This window comes from Hemicordylus capensis, chromosome 1, assembly GCF_027244095.1.
Source record: "Hemicordylus capensis ecotype Gifberg chromosome 1, rHemCap1.1.pri, whole genome shotgun sequence".
Classification (NCBI taxonomy): domain Eukaryota; kingdom Metazoa; phylum Chordata; class Lepidosauria; order Squamata; family Cordylidae; genus Hemicordylus; species Hemicordylus capensis.
This window is the reverse complement of record NC_069657.1, coordinates 355,397,548-355,413,798: the sequence shown is the minus strand read 5'-3', so window position 1 is coordinate 355,413,798 and position 16,251 is coordinate 355,397,548. Positions and strand designations below refer to the sequence as shown.

The window sequence follows — 16,251 nt, the reverse complement described above, 5'->3', positions numbered from 1 at the left end:
CTACATGAAGTTGCTATATCTCAGCCTAGGCAGTATCTGGTCTCACAAAATATAATAGAGCAATGTATATTGGACCTCAGTAAAATGCTTTGGAATTTGTATTCACTGCATAAAACCTTGTTTCTCTTTGCTTCTTAAATTTGTATTAGATTTTACAATAACTTTTACATTCAATTACATTCATTTCCTAACTCTACACATAAATAAATATTGACTTCCAGCTCACCTATCTGCACGGTTCACAATAACTATACATATAAACCATTGCTATAATAGTTCAAAATATACAAACTGCATTCGATACTACTCGATTTTACCCAACGCCTACTGCTATTACTATATTTCAAACCCTACTGAAAAGTCCATATTGGGAAAATAATTCTTTAAATAAAGCAAAACAAAGGTTCCCAATCTTCTTTAAAGCATTCAAGATTATCTTCTCTTATAAATTTTGTGAACTTTGCCATCTCTGTATATTCCAAAATTTTTATCAGCCAGTCTTCTTTCGAGGGCATTTTAGTGTCTTTCCACCTCATTTCTCTTAGTGAAAATACACAAATTTCCGGGAATGTTATTCAGAGAGGGGCGTGAATGAGGTCTAAAACTGGGAAGGGCGCTAAATGAGACAATCTCACGGATTTGTAGCATCCACTTTGCTCTCATGAATCATATTTTCGGCTCCTTTGCTCCACATTGAACCCACAAAGGGGAAATGACTGCATTAGTAGCATCAGTGGACTTCCAAATCAGCCATCCCATTCTGGATTGGGCATAATTAAAGTGGATGCGTTTTCATGTCACCCATTCATTTTCTTCATTGACCTGAACAGAAAGAGTGGCAGAGTAAGGATGTGCAGCAGAACTGGTTTGCTTGCTAACTGGACTGCTACGAATCAGGCCAGTTCAATCGGTTTGATCGCGAATGATTGGTTTGACTGAACTGGTTTGCTTTGGTGTGGTTCGGTGCAAATTCAAACTGACTTTGGACTGAACAGTGCAAAACAGTCTGTGCATACCCCTATGGCAGAGGGATGCAATACCTGGCTCCAAAGCAGGGGTGCAGACAGAGGGAAATTGTGAGGAGCAATTCTTCACTTGAAGTTTGGGGAGGGGGAGAAAAATATGATTTAGGGATTGAAGATGTGGGTTTATAGGTCTGGCCGTGAGGTGAGTTCAGTAAAATGAGGGCAGACTCCTCAAATGCTTAGAGGGGATCTGCGCTCTTGAATCAAAAGGCACATGGATGTCCTTTCTCACTGTTCCTGGTTTGTGGGCTCCATCTGATGGTCTCTCTTTCCCCTTTTGTCTTCCATCATGTTGGCAGCAATTGTATTAAAGGCACTAGGAATTATTGTTTGCCAAATGCAATCACATCATAAGTCGGGAACCAGCATGATCTAAGCAACCATTTTATTTGTTGTGAGCTAAATAAACCATTTATAAAGTATATTTAATTTACCAGGTTTACACCAGTTGCCATGGTGGTCTTTCATTTGAAAAAGTTTGTTTGTTTGTTTGTTTGTTTGTTTAACACATTTGTATACTGCCCAAAATGCAAGCCTCTGGGCAGTTTACAACAAAACAATAAAAACAACAGATACAAAGATTAAAACATTACAACAATTAAAATTTAAAATGTTAAAACTATTAAAAACACAATTAAAACAATATCTAATTAAAAGCCTGAGTGAACAAATGCATCTTGACTGCCTTTTAAAAAGTTGTAAGAGATAGGGAGGCTTTTATTTCTGCAGGAAGTATGTTCCAAAGCCTCGGGGCGGCAATGGAGAAGGCCTGTCCCTGAATAGCTACCAGATGAGCCAGTAGCAACTGCAGACGAACCTCTCCAGATGATCTCAATGGGTCGTGTAGTTCAAGCAAAGAAGATGTCTTAAATACCTAGGGCCCAAGCTGTTTAGGGCTTTATAGGTTATAACCAAAACCTTGTATTGTTGCAGGGGAGTAACAGCAGGAGAGAGGGCATGCCCTCAACTCCTGCCTGTGGCTTCCAGTGGCATCTGGTGGGCCACTGGCAAAACAGGATGCTGGACTAGATGGGCCTTGGGCCTGATCCAGCAGGGCTGTTCTTATGTTCTTATGCCCAGAAACGTATTGGCAGCCAGTATAGATATTTTAAGATAGGAGTGATATGGTGTCTCCAAGAAGACCCAGAGACCAACCTGGCTGTCGCATTCTGGACCAACTGCAGTTTTCGGACAACGTACAAAGGCATCCCCATATAGAGTGTGTTGCAGTAATCAAGTTGCATCCACTGTTGCTTCCCAGGAGTCAGGCAGGCAGAGCATACCACGTAGAGTTGTGGATTTTTTGAATGCGCTGAGATCCAGCATGTGCGCGCATTATGCACACGACAGGGACACATGCTCCATTCAACACGGATTTACACAGGTATCTTCATAACTATGTGATTGCTCATCCTCTGTTGTGCATGGTCTAGGAAATCCCGGGAGAATTACATCATTAACTATATAGCAGGCATGAACTGAGGATTCTGGAGCCACAGCTCAAAAATACACATAAGGATCAAGATAAGCAACTACCTTTCCTGAATCCTTATTCATGGATAGATGACCGCAAACTAACCAATCTAAATGCATTCCATACAAAGCATAATTCAATGGCTAACCCGACCTTAGCTACATTTATTCAATGGCTAACCTGACCTTAGCTACATTTATTCAGGCAGAGGTCAATGGGATCCATCCTAAAGAAGTTAGCGGGGAGCGGGAAGGCTCCTGGATGTACCTGCCTAAACCCATTTACTTGGCTGTAAATCCTATTGATTTCCATAGAACATACCTCAGCCTAAGGAAAGCCTTAGGAAAGCAAGCACTGTCCATTGTGTCTAGGATTGCAGATCTTAGGTGTAGTCCCACACTTGCCCTGCATTTCTTATGGGGGCCTTGGGCACGTCCCATGTCCTCATGTATTATTTCCATAAGGGAAACAGTAATCTACTCTTGTGATGGGGAAGAGAACCAAGATCGCAGACTGCTGTATAGGAACTCCCAGGAAAACCACAGCATTGACACCCCAGATGGCAAGATCTAGTGACAATGGTGTCTGATATGATGGGCTTACAGCCGGATTCTACAGCTCGAGTTATTAGAGAGTAAATTCAATGGTTTTCAGTGTGACTTATGTTCTAAGACAGCATTTTAAGGGTTATATCTTCTACCCTGTTGTTGGGGGAGGGGGAAGAAAAAGAAAAGAGGGATGGGTGTGAATGGGAGATGCGACGCCCGGGAGCTTTTCAGAACTACAGGGCGGACAGTTCCACGTCATCTGTGCCACCCCGAGGGACTCCAAGCAAAGCGATCCTGGAAACTCCTGTCCACTGTGTCTGCTAACTCTGCCAGCTGGAAGCTAAAGAGCTCGGCCTCATCTCTATCATACAGCATATATCTACTACTTGGAAGTAAGTCCATCTGATTTCAATCGGGTTTTCATAGGACCCATCGCTGTTAGATCCGTAGCGCGGCCCTCCCCGTCTTTAAAACCGATCACGTCGAATCCAGGAAGCGTACGGCTGGGTGCAGCGGCAGCTGTGGGGACCTGACTGCCATAGCATCGCCTCTTTGTCAGTGTGGGCAAAGACTCTTTCGCCGACTTGGATGCCCACGCAAGGGAGGCGAGCCGCCCCCTCCCCTCTCTGGGCGCCAAGAGCCCAAGTTTCTGGCTTCCTTCTGAAGTGCTCCTCCTTGCGGAGGCGGCCCTGGGAGCTTATAAAGGCAAGACACACCGCGGCGGAGCGCAGGAAGCCGATCAGGCTTCGGTCCACTCGGAGCTGTCCAAAACAGCCGCCGCTTTGCCCTCCGGGAAGCAGGACCGGCACTGCGCCTTCTCGAAGAAGAGGCTCTGCTGCGCCCAGCGCGATCCCCACGTGCGCGGTGCAAAGCCAAGGGGACCGGAGCCGGGCTGGGCTGCTGGTGGCGATCCTGGACGTGGACCTCCACCCGTGCCTCGCAGCCTACCCGCTTTACCTGCCACTCTTCCTGATGGCAGCGGGGTCGCCGAGCACCGTGGAAGCGCCTCCGGGGAAAAGACGGGAGCAAGCTGCCCCCCAGGCTGGCGGGCTGGTCCCGCAAGCGGGCACGACGGGGCGCGCTCCTTAACCGGAGCCCGCCGCTCTGGCAACCTCGACAGCCGCCGGAGACGCCATGGGGGGACTGGCGGGCAACGGGACGCGGGTCGAGGCTGCGGGCAACGGCAGCGAGGCGGCCCCGGAGTGGTGGCCGCCGCAGGCGCGGGCGCTCTTCATCGTCCGCTGCGTGGTGCCCTCGCTGTACCTGCTGATCATGGCGGTGGGCTTGCTGGGCAACGTCACCCTGCTGAGGGTCTTCGCGGGCCGCCGCGCCGCCCGCAGCGTGCCGCACATCTTCATCTCCAGCCTGGCCGCCGGCGACCTGCTGCTGCTGCTCACCTGCGTGCCCGTCGACGCCTCGCGCTTCTTCCTCGAGGACTGGCTCTTCGGCCGCCTGGGCTGCAAGCTCCTGCCCGCCATCCAGCTCACCTCGGTGGGCGTCTCCGTCTTCACGCTCACGGCCCTCAGTGCCGACAGGTACCCGCCGGGGAGGGAGGGATGGAGGGAGCGGAAGAACCTACCTGAGGCACAGGCGGGAGGCGGAGCGGAGAGTCCGGGGATCTTCCGAAAGCGCGCGGGGGGGGGGGCAGGCAGGGGAGGGAGCACCACACACAGAGAAAGAAATACAGGCAAGTTTTGTTTTGTTTTGTTTTGTTTTTTTAAAGGGAGAAAACCCAAAGACAACCATCTACAGCCCCTTCCCATTTTTACAATTAAATGCTAGCATGCATATAATGATGGGTAATAATTATACGCAAGACAGCATACATATCATATGGGTATATGCAAAAATAAATCTTTATTGCACATTTCGAAATAACTAAGTAATAATAATTGACTCCATTGTAGAGTTACTTCACTGGTGTTGTAACTGGTTACAATGGAGCTTTCTGTAGAATTATTTTTATGATTTCCCCAATGCAATTCAATGCAACCCTGTAACAAGTCTTCTGGGAAATAAGCTCCATTGTGTTCAATGGGATTTACTCCAAGGTGAGTACAGGAATGCAGCCTCAATGAAGAACTGAATTTTTTGAGGTGACCAGTTGAGCCATTCTGTTCTAAGCCACCTTGTGCCTCTTTTTAACAGGGGAATCTGGGAAATAATAAAAATAAATAATTCTACAGAAAACTTCATTGTAGCTAACTACAACTCAATTGTAACTCTACTACTACTAAGTCAATGTTCTAATACACTCTTTTAGCATCTCCAATTTATTGCAAACAGTATTTTGCCTTTCTGGCTTAAATAGCATTTTTGCCCAAAAATTAGACTCTTCAAATATGGGGTGGGGTTACATTTTAGGAACCATAGTAATAGTGTCTATATTGGGGGAAATAAGTATTTCACAATTTTATTTTTAACACTCTTGGATAGTTGCTACATGCTGTACAGTTATGAGGTGGGTTTTTAAAGAGACTGTCAGACATTTGCATAGCTTTATCTCCAATTCCCCCAGTCCCAGACACACAGACCCTAATCATCAATAAAGTACTGACTGCAGTACATACACAGTATAAAACTTTGCAAAACAACTTTATTAATCAGATCAGATGTTGGGATCAAATATACCCAAAGCAAGAGGCACATCATCAGTAGAGGTCCTATACAAATTTTTCCAAAAAGGGTTCAAAATGAAATGGTAATGCTCAAATTACTAACATAAGACAATTAAAAGTAGGGTAAAAGCCAAGACAGTAAAAAACAGAGGAGGAGGGAAAAGGCACATCCACAACAACATCTGCTTAAACAAATGGAGATATTAACATCTGAAGTTGCGTTAAATGAAGTCCAGAGCACAGGACACAGACTGGAAGTAGCTCTTGGGCCCAGAAAGAGCTTTTTGCTCCCTGAGATTTTAAATGGAGTCACAGAAATGCCAAATGCATGTCAACACACATCACTGTTGCTTAAAAAATGAAAACCTTGCACATCATACATATTAAAGAATTTAAAAAACAACTTGCTACAATCAGATATCATAGAAAGTATCTCTTGCCATATCTCCAACAAACCACATAGATGAGAACTTTACCTCCTGATATTAGATCTCAAACTATACCTAGCAAACATTCTATACTACCTATGCTCTGTGATCTATGTGGCAACATAATTCATGAGACAAACCCACAAACAACCTTTTATAATACTGCTGGGTAAAAAAGGCAAAACATTCATTGGACAATGCACTGCCTAATGAAAATAAGAGACACAGGTGCTGCTGCTTTCAGAATGAAGTCACAAGTCTGAGATGCAGCCATTTAATACAGATATAACAACAACCCTTTGATTATATTAAAAACCTCAAGGCTCAGATGTGAGATGTCTGAACAAAAATCTGTTTGATACAGCAGTGATACATAACTCCATGTAATGCAGCTGAAGCCATAAACCTATAATGCTAAGGATTTCTATTTTATTTATTTTTACATTTATATCCCATTCTCCCTTTAAGGAGAATAGAGCAGTGTGCATGGTTATGTTTCTTCTCACAACAGCCCTGTGAGGTCGGTTAGGCTGAGCAATAAGTGACTGGCCCAGAGTCACCCAGTGAGTTTCATGGATGAATGTGGATTTGAACTCTGGTCTCCCAGTCCTAGTCCAACATTCTACCACTACATCATATAAGACAGGGGTCCCCAACTGGAGGCGCTCCAGATGTTGCTAACTACAATGCCCATCATCCTCGGCCACAATTTATTGTGGCCAGGGATGACTGGAGTTGCAGTTCAGCAACTCTGGAGTACCATAGGTTGGGAACCCCTGATATGTATGATTTATGATTCCCATTAAGGGAGAGGATGTGGTGGGAGGGAAGGGGATAGAGGAGCAGGTCTAAATGGCCCCAAATAATGAAATAAGCCCCTGGGTGTGGGTGGGGGAAGGGGAAAAGCAGAGTAAAATCACTTATTATCATATATGCTGCTTGGCTCTGTGCTTTGTGAAATTCTACTCCTCTCTTTCAGACTGCAGCTACTAGACTATTTTCTGTCTGTCTCCCTAGCTGCCCCCATCCCAGGGGACAGAGGCTAACTAACAGCCTGCTACTTTTTACAAGACATTACATTAGCTCCTTTGGTGAAGCAAATATGCCTGCCATCTGACTTGAGCATGTAAAATTATGCCAGATCACCTCACCAGGATGTTAAAAGATGATAGTTTTCTATCTTTGCTATTTACATTTGATAACTTAAACAATACATTAGCAGCTTAGCACCTAATATGTACATAATGGGGGCACTTAGCTTCTTTTGTGGGGTCTTCAAACACCCACCTTTAAAGATGCCTGAGGTTTCCAAATGGCAGGGCTCAGCAGCAGGAACCTCTCACCAATTACCTGATAGAACATAGAGGGCAGAAAGGATTGAATCATCTGTTGCCTTGAGCAAGAGGTTCGGTGCTGCTGCACACAAAACAAAACACACGATGCCCCTGGAACAGATTAGTCATGACTAACTAAGCCCCTTAATGTCCCTCGAGCTTAGTAGTGACTAGCTTAGTTTGCATGTTGCCCACTATTTTGTGTTCTTGCATTGTGCCTAACAGATGCATGGCATCCAGAAGTTAAACAAGTGCAGATTTTCTCCATCTCCAGAGGAAAGGAAACTTTGCTTGTTGAATGTCTGCTTTTTTTGTCATCTGATAAAGGCATAGTGCTCTGCTAGAGTGGTAATCCTAACAGGACTGCGATCGGAGCCCATTTACTCAGAAGTAAACCTTTTTCTGCTTATACCCCCAAAGAGCTCAGCCTCTGAGTAATAACAAGAAACATGATCCGAGTATGGCTCCCAAGTAGACATACATAAGTTCTAACAATCTGGTCCTTAAAATTGTACTTGGAAGTAGAATCCTTCTTCAGCAGAGTAAAGGTAAAGTGTGCTGTCGAGTGGGTGTCGACTCCTGGTGACCACAGAGCCCCGTGGTTGTCTTCGGTAGAACACAGGAGGGGTTTACCATTGCCGGCTCCTGTGCAGTATGAGAGGATGCCTTTCAGCATCTTCCTATATTGCTGCTGCCCGATATAGGTGTTTCCCATAGTCTGGGAAGCATACTAGTGGGGATTCGAACCGGCAACCTCTGGCTTGCTAGTCAGGTCATTTCCCTGCTGCTATGGCTGGAGTACTTCACATATAAATTTATTTATTATTTATTTATTTGATTTGTAAGACATTATATGAATGTCTTTTTAACACAAGACATAATTGAGGTCTGTATGGAAATTATTGCCATAAGATGTCATTGGTAAATGGCTTCCAAAGGGGATTAGGCAAATGTATGAAGGATAATGGCTATTAGTCATGATCGCTAAATGGAACCTTCACATTCAGGGCCAGTATATCTCTGTATACTCAGTTCAGGAAACAAACAGGAGGATGTTCATGCTCTTCTTTAGAGCTTGCCAGGGGCATCTGGTTGGCCTCTAGTGGAAAAAGTGATTTCTTTTTCTTTTTTTTGGACCCATGGACTCACCCAGAATGGTTTTTTTGTTTTTACAACAAATGACTCTTAAGTGTACTTATAATTAGGTAACAGAATGGAGGCAGATTTTTACACAGGTCCTATCTAAACAAAACAGACTATGTGGAAGAAAGTCCAGATGAAAGTAGTGAGTGAAAATTAATTCTGTGTAATATATGTGAGCTTGGGATGTAAGCCATCCTTTCCCCAAAATGAACCAATATTGAACAATATTATGAGATTAATACAGGGCAACTTCTTTTGTGTGATCCTAGATTAAAGAAGGAGGAAAAGGATCTCACTCTCTTTCAGAATCGTGGCTGGAAAAATTAAGAGTAAGCATAAAATTATGGGAGAGTGCCAAAATCAGCAATGGAAGAGCAAAGCTTTTTGTATGCAAGCTTCATCATGTAGCGGTTATAATTATTTTATACTCTAGTTTCTGTATAAAACATCTTCCAAGAACATGGCCTTCACAGAAATCACTTGTTGCTATAGGAATGCACAGCAAGGCTGGCTTAATTTATTTATTTTATTTATATACTGCTCCTCCAAAAATAGCTCAGGGCAGAAACTGTTTGTCACCCAGTTTCACAAAGGCAGGGGTACTTTTTTCTTCTTTTGCTAGGTCCCCTTTAGGTTCTCCATAGCTCACAATGTTCAGTAGTTGCCCTGCCCCTGGCCCCTGGGTCATGCTTAAGAGAGTATTTTTAAAAGTAGGCATGCAACACAGGAAATCAACTGGCCCAAACAACTGAAACACAAGATCAGAAGAAAAACAGGATAATTAGGTATGAAATTTAAGTGAAAGTTAATGAAACTAAATAGGTATTTGCACCTCATTCTGGTTACAACATAATTTGAATGTTAAATATAATGTAATGAAAATCTGAAAGGCACCAAATTCTATGCAACTGCTCAAGTAAAACGAATGGTTATGAAATTGTTTCCTGAGGAAACAGAATAGTCATTGAAGTATTTTTCAGCTGTGTCATACAAAACTTTTCAGATGAGCTAGAGGTATATATGTTTTGTTTTATTGATTTGGTAGCATGGTTGCACTGCATAGATTTTTGTAAAATTCCTTTTACTCAAAATGTCCTGCAGAAATGTATATATTTGCTTGACTAAACTGGTATGCTTTACAAAGTAATCCTCCGGTTCTGTCATCTACTTTTCCAGAGAAGTAGACGAAAACAAAAAGCCCTACTTACTAGTAATTCCAACCCCCAAGATTATTATAGCAAGGCATTTGCTGAATGAATCCACTTACCCATCTCAATTAGGATTCCTAATATGTTACAAAATTGAGACTTGCATATTAATCCTAAAGATCCAGTGTAGCGTAGTGGTTTGAGTGTCACTCCCCCCAGTGGGAGGCACAGGTTCAAATCCTTCTTCAGCCACAATGCTTACAGTACAAGGTGACTTTGGCCTGTCACTTCTGTCTTTCAGTCTAAACAACCTCAGAGGGTTGTTGTGATGATAAGATGGTGGAGAAGAACCTTGTATGTGGACCACCCTGAGCTCCTTGAAGGAAGGGTGGGATGGAAATGTAACTCATAACAACAAGCAACCCTAAGCATGTTACATGGCAGATCTCTACAGGTGAAACTCGGAAAATTAGAATATCGTGCAAAAGTCCATTAATTTCAGTAATGCAAATTAAAAGGTGAAACTGATATATGAGACAGACGTATTACATGCAAAGCGAGATAAGTCAAGCCTTAATTTGTTATAATTGTGATGATCATGGCGTACAGCTCATGAAAACCCCAAATCCACAATCCCAGAAAATTAGAATATTACATGGAACCAAGAAGACAAGGATTGTAGAATAGAACAATGTCGGACCTATGAAAAGTATAAGCATGCATATGTATTCAGTACTTGGTTTGGGCCCCTTTTGCAGCAATTACTGCCTCAATGCGATGTGGCATGGATGCTATCAGCCTGTGGCACTGATGAGGTGTTATGGAAAACCAGGATGCTTCATTAGCGGCCTTCAGCTCTTCTGCATTGTTTGGTCTCATGTCTCTCATCCTTCTCTTGGCAATGCCCCATAGATTCTCTATGGGGTTCAGGTCAGGCGGGTTTGCTGGCCAATCAAGCACAGTACACTGTATACTTTTCAGAGGTCCGATATTGTTCTATTCTTCAATCCTTGTCTTATTGGTTCCATGTAATATTCTAATTTTCTGGGATTGTGGATTTGGGGTTTTCACGAGCTGTACGCCATGATCATCACAATTATAACAAATTAAGGCTTGACTTATCTCGCTTTGCATGTAATGTGTCTGTCTCATATATCAGTTTCACCTTTTAATTTGCATTACTGAAATTAATGGACTTTTGCACGATATTCTAATTTTCCGAGTTTCACCTGTAGCTCTCTCTATGAATTAATATGCACTGCTGCAGGAAATGACAGATCGCAGACAGTAGAAAAAGAACTGGAAAGCAAAGCAAACTAGGAGGAAGGGGATTGGCTGGATGGAAAGATGGGTGTGTGTGAGATTTAGGTAGTAGCTCTTCAGTGTTAGGGTCAATTCTGTTTCTTTAGTGCTTTACACCAGCTACTGATCCAGGTTCTCGTTTAGTCCTGTCTGTCGTAAACATACTTGTTTTGACTGCAAACATGTCTGTGATCATAGCCTGAACCATAGCGTTTTGTTAATTCACATGGAGATATCCTCTCTCAAAGCTGCTCTTGAATTATTGCATCTGCCAACAATGACCTTCAAACAGGAAACAAGGAGAAGAGTCCCATGAAAGCAAGTTTAGGGACAATAAGTAATTAGGAAATGAGTCTTTTGTTGACATCTCCTTTGAGGCATTTTTGCTTCCGAGAAATAAATAGGTGCAGTGAACTTTCTTTGCTAGTAATCATTTCTGTAGGAGATAGATATAGATCTTGCTTATCAGAGTGTCTCACTGTGCTTTTGCAAGTGCTTGTGAACACAGCCAACCATACCAAATGCAGATATTTCAAACAGTGTTCAGAAAAGCATCACCATTGTGGATCCTTCATATACTGAAATGTTTTCCCTTCCCATCCTGAAATCTATCTGTTCCAATGCACTGAACCTTATTAAACCAACTGTGCTTCACTTACTGACAACAGTAAGAAGCCTGGACATGATCAGAGTTAGTAACATTGCAGCTGTGTGGTGGAGGTAACTTCAGATTGCTCATGAAGACTGCTGATGGGGTTGCCACTCACTATGTGGATGAGCTGATTGATGCCACAATACTACAGATCTTTTCTATGAGTTTTCTGCAGTAATAAGTCCAATACTGTAGCCACTATCCCTCACTGGCTCTTTAACATCTAATATTTTCTATCTTTTTTTCTTTATTTCAACTGAAAAAACCAACAACCAAAAAAGATAATAACCCACATGAATGCTGAAATAATAAAAATGTAAATTTTTAAAAAAGGTTAAAAAAAAACCCCAACCCCTAATTATTTACATATATATCTATAAAGCTGCTTGGGCCTCACTCACTCACTCACTCACTGACATGAAACTCTCAAACCCAACCATAAAATATAGAAACATGCTGTTTTCACTGGTAGGTTCCAGACCTCTCCCCCCACACTACCAGAAAAATAAAACCCCCAGAAAAATCCATTTAACCTCTCAGAAAATGTAGAAAAACTCTCCTGCTACAAAAGAATGAGAAATGATGACTTCTGACAAACTTTAGCAGTCTTCTTGTGTACTTTTGCAGACAGCAAGTCCAGGCTTCCACAGCATGATGAAGAAACAAACAAGTTATATTGTACTTCACTGCATTTCAATCTGTATCGGATTTCCATGAAATTAACTTAAGCGGTTTCGGGGAAATCTGATACAGATTGAAATGCAGTGAAATACAACAATATAGCTTGTTTGTTTCATCATCATGCTATGAATGCCTGGAATTGCTGTCTGCAAAAGTACCCAAGAAAACTGCCAAAGTTTGTCAGAAATAATCATTTCCCATTCTTTTGTAGTAGGAGAGTTTCCCCTCATTTTCTGGGAAGTTAAATTGATTTTTCTGGTTTTTTGGTTGTTGTTCTAGTAGTGTGGGGTAAATCAAATTGATAAATTGAAAAACATGACAAATTTTGCACTGCTTATCTTCGTTTACCTGTCTCATTCAGTCTCCTAGAATTTGTCTTTTTAGGAGTTCTTGGCAGCAACAATATTACTTACTCAAAACAAAGCAGCTCTTCTGGTGACCAGCTAGCATGGAGTGAAAGGAGAGCACATGGTCATTTCATGGTACTGGAGAAATGCTTGCAAACTGCAAGCTCTTTTAGTAGTATAATAGAAGTAGTGTTAATTTTAACAATATGGGGGAAATTCATCCAAGCAGAGTGGAGACAGAGCAGCAGCAGCCTGGGTTCAGCCTGCCGCCACAGCCGTAGCCCTGCCCCCTGTGTCAGACATGTCTGAATCAGATGCAGGGCGCATGGTTAAGCCCCTCCTCCTGCATTTGACATCAGAAAAAGGTAGTGTAGCCTACCTTGCAAACGAGACTGCATGGCCCCTTTTGCAAGCAAAGTCCGGCCCGCGCTGAGTTCACAGTAGGGGTGTGCAAGGCTCCGAACCAGTCCGGATGGGCACGGGGGGGGTTGTAGCTTTAAGGGCGGGGGGTGGTACTTACCCCCCCGCCACTCTTCCCCCTCCGGCACTGTGGTTTTAGACAAAGATTCTGGGGCGGCAGCGTTCCTCCCTGCCGCCCCTGGCCCCGTCGTTAGCCTGCAAGTGCCGAAGTAAAGATCACGCATGCGCCTGTTCTGCCGCGTGTGCACATGTGCCGCGCGCGCGCGCGCTCCGCAGACGTCACACGTCGACGTGTGACATCAGCGGAGCGTGGGCAGCAGTGGCGGGTGCACACACGTGGCAGAACGGGCACATGCATGAACTTTACTTCGGCACTTGCAGGCTAACGACGGGGCCAGGGGCGGCAGGGAGGAATGCTGCCACCCCAGAATCTTTGTCTAAAACCACAGTGCCGGAGGGGGAAGAGCGGCGGGGGGGGGGGAAGTACCCCCCCCGCCCTTAAAGCTACAACCCCCCTACATGCCGAACCGGCTCGGAACCAGACCATTTCGGAGGCCTCCAGCATGGCCTCCGAACCGGTTCGGGCACTTCCCTAGTTCACAGTGTGGCCGGAGCAGCTCTCCCCACCTTTTAAAGGCAGGGAGAGTTACTCCCAGCTACACTGTGAATGTGGTGCTGGTTTCACTCGCAAACAGAGTTGCAAAAGGCAGGGAGAGCTGCTCCGATCGTGCTGCAAACATGGCGCTGGCTGGATTTTGCTCATAAATGGGGCACATGGCCCTGTTTGTGAACAAAATAATGCCCCTGCGTCTGATGTGGCTGGGGTGCATCATGCAGCCCCTGAGGGGTGGCAGCCTGGGTTTTTCGAACCCGTTCACACAATGGTGGCTCCACCCTGGCTGCTTCCAAGCATATTTCTCTTGACACCACAAACAGGTCATTAAAATTAGACCAGATTACTAAAAACTCCTCTTCTTGGCCATTCCATCAAAACAGAACCAGTTTAAATGTCTTTAACATTTGAGATATAGCTCCTGCAGCATCGACTCTTTACACCTTCTCTCCTCTTGACCACTAGGGGCATTGGGAATAGAGATAGTAAAGGTCTTCCTCTTTGTTTCTCCGTTCCTGTTCTCTGTTCCTCTCTTCTCCGGCTTCTGATTGGTAGACTGATACTCTTAGGTCTATCCCTCCTCTTTGTACCTGTGTGTTGCATTTCACCTTTCCTCCTTCCTGTTCTGCTCTTGCAGTATGAAGACATAAAGCTCAGGGACACAGGCTTTCTATCCAGTATGCAACTTCCTTAATAAACCGTTATAATAAGGATATTCGAAATGTTTCAAGATTGAAACAGGCTGTTTTGAGTGTTTCGAGCTTGAAACAAAACACCCTTAAAATATAGGGCCTGTTTTGAGCTCGAAATGGAATGACCCCATTTTTACTTGAAATGTTTTAAGTGTTTCGAGAGCCATTTTGGCAGCCTATTTTTCCCTTGCTGATTGATTTTCTGGCACTGGCTTCTGATTGGCTTGCGATCTCCTTGCTTTTTGATTGGCTTGTGTAGTGTCCAAATCAAGTATTGTCATGGGCAACTGTAGTGATGTGCGGTTCGGTCCGGATCCGGATCGGTTCGTCCCGAACCGGTCCGGATCCGGCGGTTCAATCCCGGACCGAATCGGGCCCTTCTGGGACCGATCCGGACCGAATCCGAGTCGGTTCGGCTCCGAACCGGCTCGGGTTTCCCGAACCGGTTCGGGAGTTCAATTGAGTCTCTGGAGTGTCCCTTTAAAGTTTGAAGTGTGTCCTCCATTTTGTGGCTCATTCCTGGAACTTTTGCTCCTAGCATCCATTTTGTGATGCTATTTTCAGGCATTGTATTGGCTGCGCTATTGATCCTTTGATTGGCCAGAATGAGTCCTTTGGTCTGGTAGGCTGCTTGGCTGTTGCACTGTTGAGAGCTGGCACCCTGTTGGCCGTGGGGGAGTGCAAAGGTGGGGGCTCCCAAAGGAGGGAATTTCAAACCTATATAAACCCAAGCCTCTTCTCTGGAAACTTCTCTTGGCTGCAGTTGTGGGATCATCTCTGAGACCTTGCTTGCTCTTTTGCTGCTGGTGTCTGCTGTGAGTCCCTGCTGACTGTGTGTCACATTAGTGTGTGTCTGTCTCTCTGCTCTCTGTGTGTGTTGTTGTGTGCCACCTTGTCCATCTGCCCTCTGTCTGTCTCTGTCCAAACCTCTTTAATACTTTCCCCTCAACTTTTTCCAACTTTTCCTGTTGTGTGTTTTCTGTTCTCTTCACCCTTTCTCTCTCAACCCTTCTTCCAAAGTTTTGGCTTTCCCTCCTTCCCCCCCCCCACCCCCCTCTTCTGCATTGCTTTCCTGTTTTTGTGCCTTGCCTGACTTTTGTTCCACTTTTTGAGTTGCATTCAATTATTGCTTCTGTGTAAATTTATATATTTGCTGATTTTGGTTTTTAATTAATAGCTATTGTTATTGCTGGCTGCCTGTCTGAGTTGTGTTTCTGAGGATTTAGTTTATATTATTGCTGCAATTTGATTCCTTGTGTTCTGATTTTGATTGTTAATTTGTTCCCCTCTGGCCCTGCTCCTAGCTTCCCCCCTCCCTCCCTCCCTCCCACCCAGATAAGATTGTTTCCCTCCTGTGCTGCTGCCTGTTGAGCCTTGCATTCTTTGGATTTCTTTGTGGAATTAGGTTCTGGTTTTGGTTTTGCTCCCTGTGTGTGTCACCCACTCCCCCAGTCCCTCCCCCTGGTAGTTGTAACCCCCCCCCCCCCGCCCTGAGACTTTCTGGCTGCCCTTTGGTTTCCTTTTTTTTACTTTGTGTATAGATTGTTTGGATTCAAATTTGATTGTTCCCCTGTGGTCCTGCTCCTAGCTTCCCCCCTCCCTCCCCTCCAGAAACCCACTCCCCCCACTGCCACCTCCTCCTCCACTCCTGCCCTGCCTGCCCCCTCCCACCCAGACTGAGTGTTGTTCCCCATCCTCCCTGGTGCTGCTGCTGCTGCCTGTTGAGTCCTGTCTTAGTTACTTTGGTTTTTTGTGTGAAATCAATTAGCTTCTTTTGGTTCTGGTTTTGCTGTGTGTGTGTCCCATTCCTCCCTGCTGGTTGTTGT

The 16,251-nt window shown here is 44.4% G+C and overlaps 1 protein-coding gene across 2 annotated transcripts in view; it reads left to right on the top strand.

Moving 5' to 3' along the window:
* Positions 1-3,712: 3,712 nt before the first annotated feature.
* The window catches only part of NMBR (neuromedin B receptor), a 38,439-nt gene continuing 25,900 nt past the window's right edge, over positions 3,713-16,251 (top strand). For both annotated transcript variants that reach the window (XR_008315065.1, XM_053289947.1), the window contains exon 1: positions 3,713-4,582. Coding sequence is in view for 1 of the 2 variants with exons in the window: in XM_053289947.1 (XP_053145922.1) it covers positions 4,182-4,582 (401 nt within the window). In the remaining variant the exon portion in view is untranslated. The remainder of the gene's footprint in view (positions 4,583-16,251) is intronic.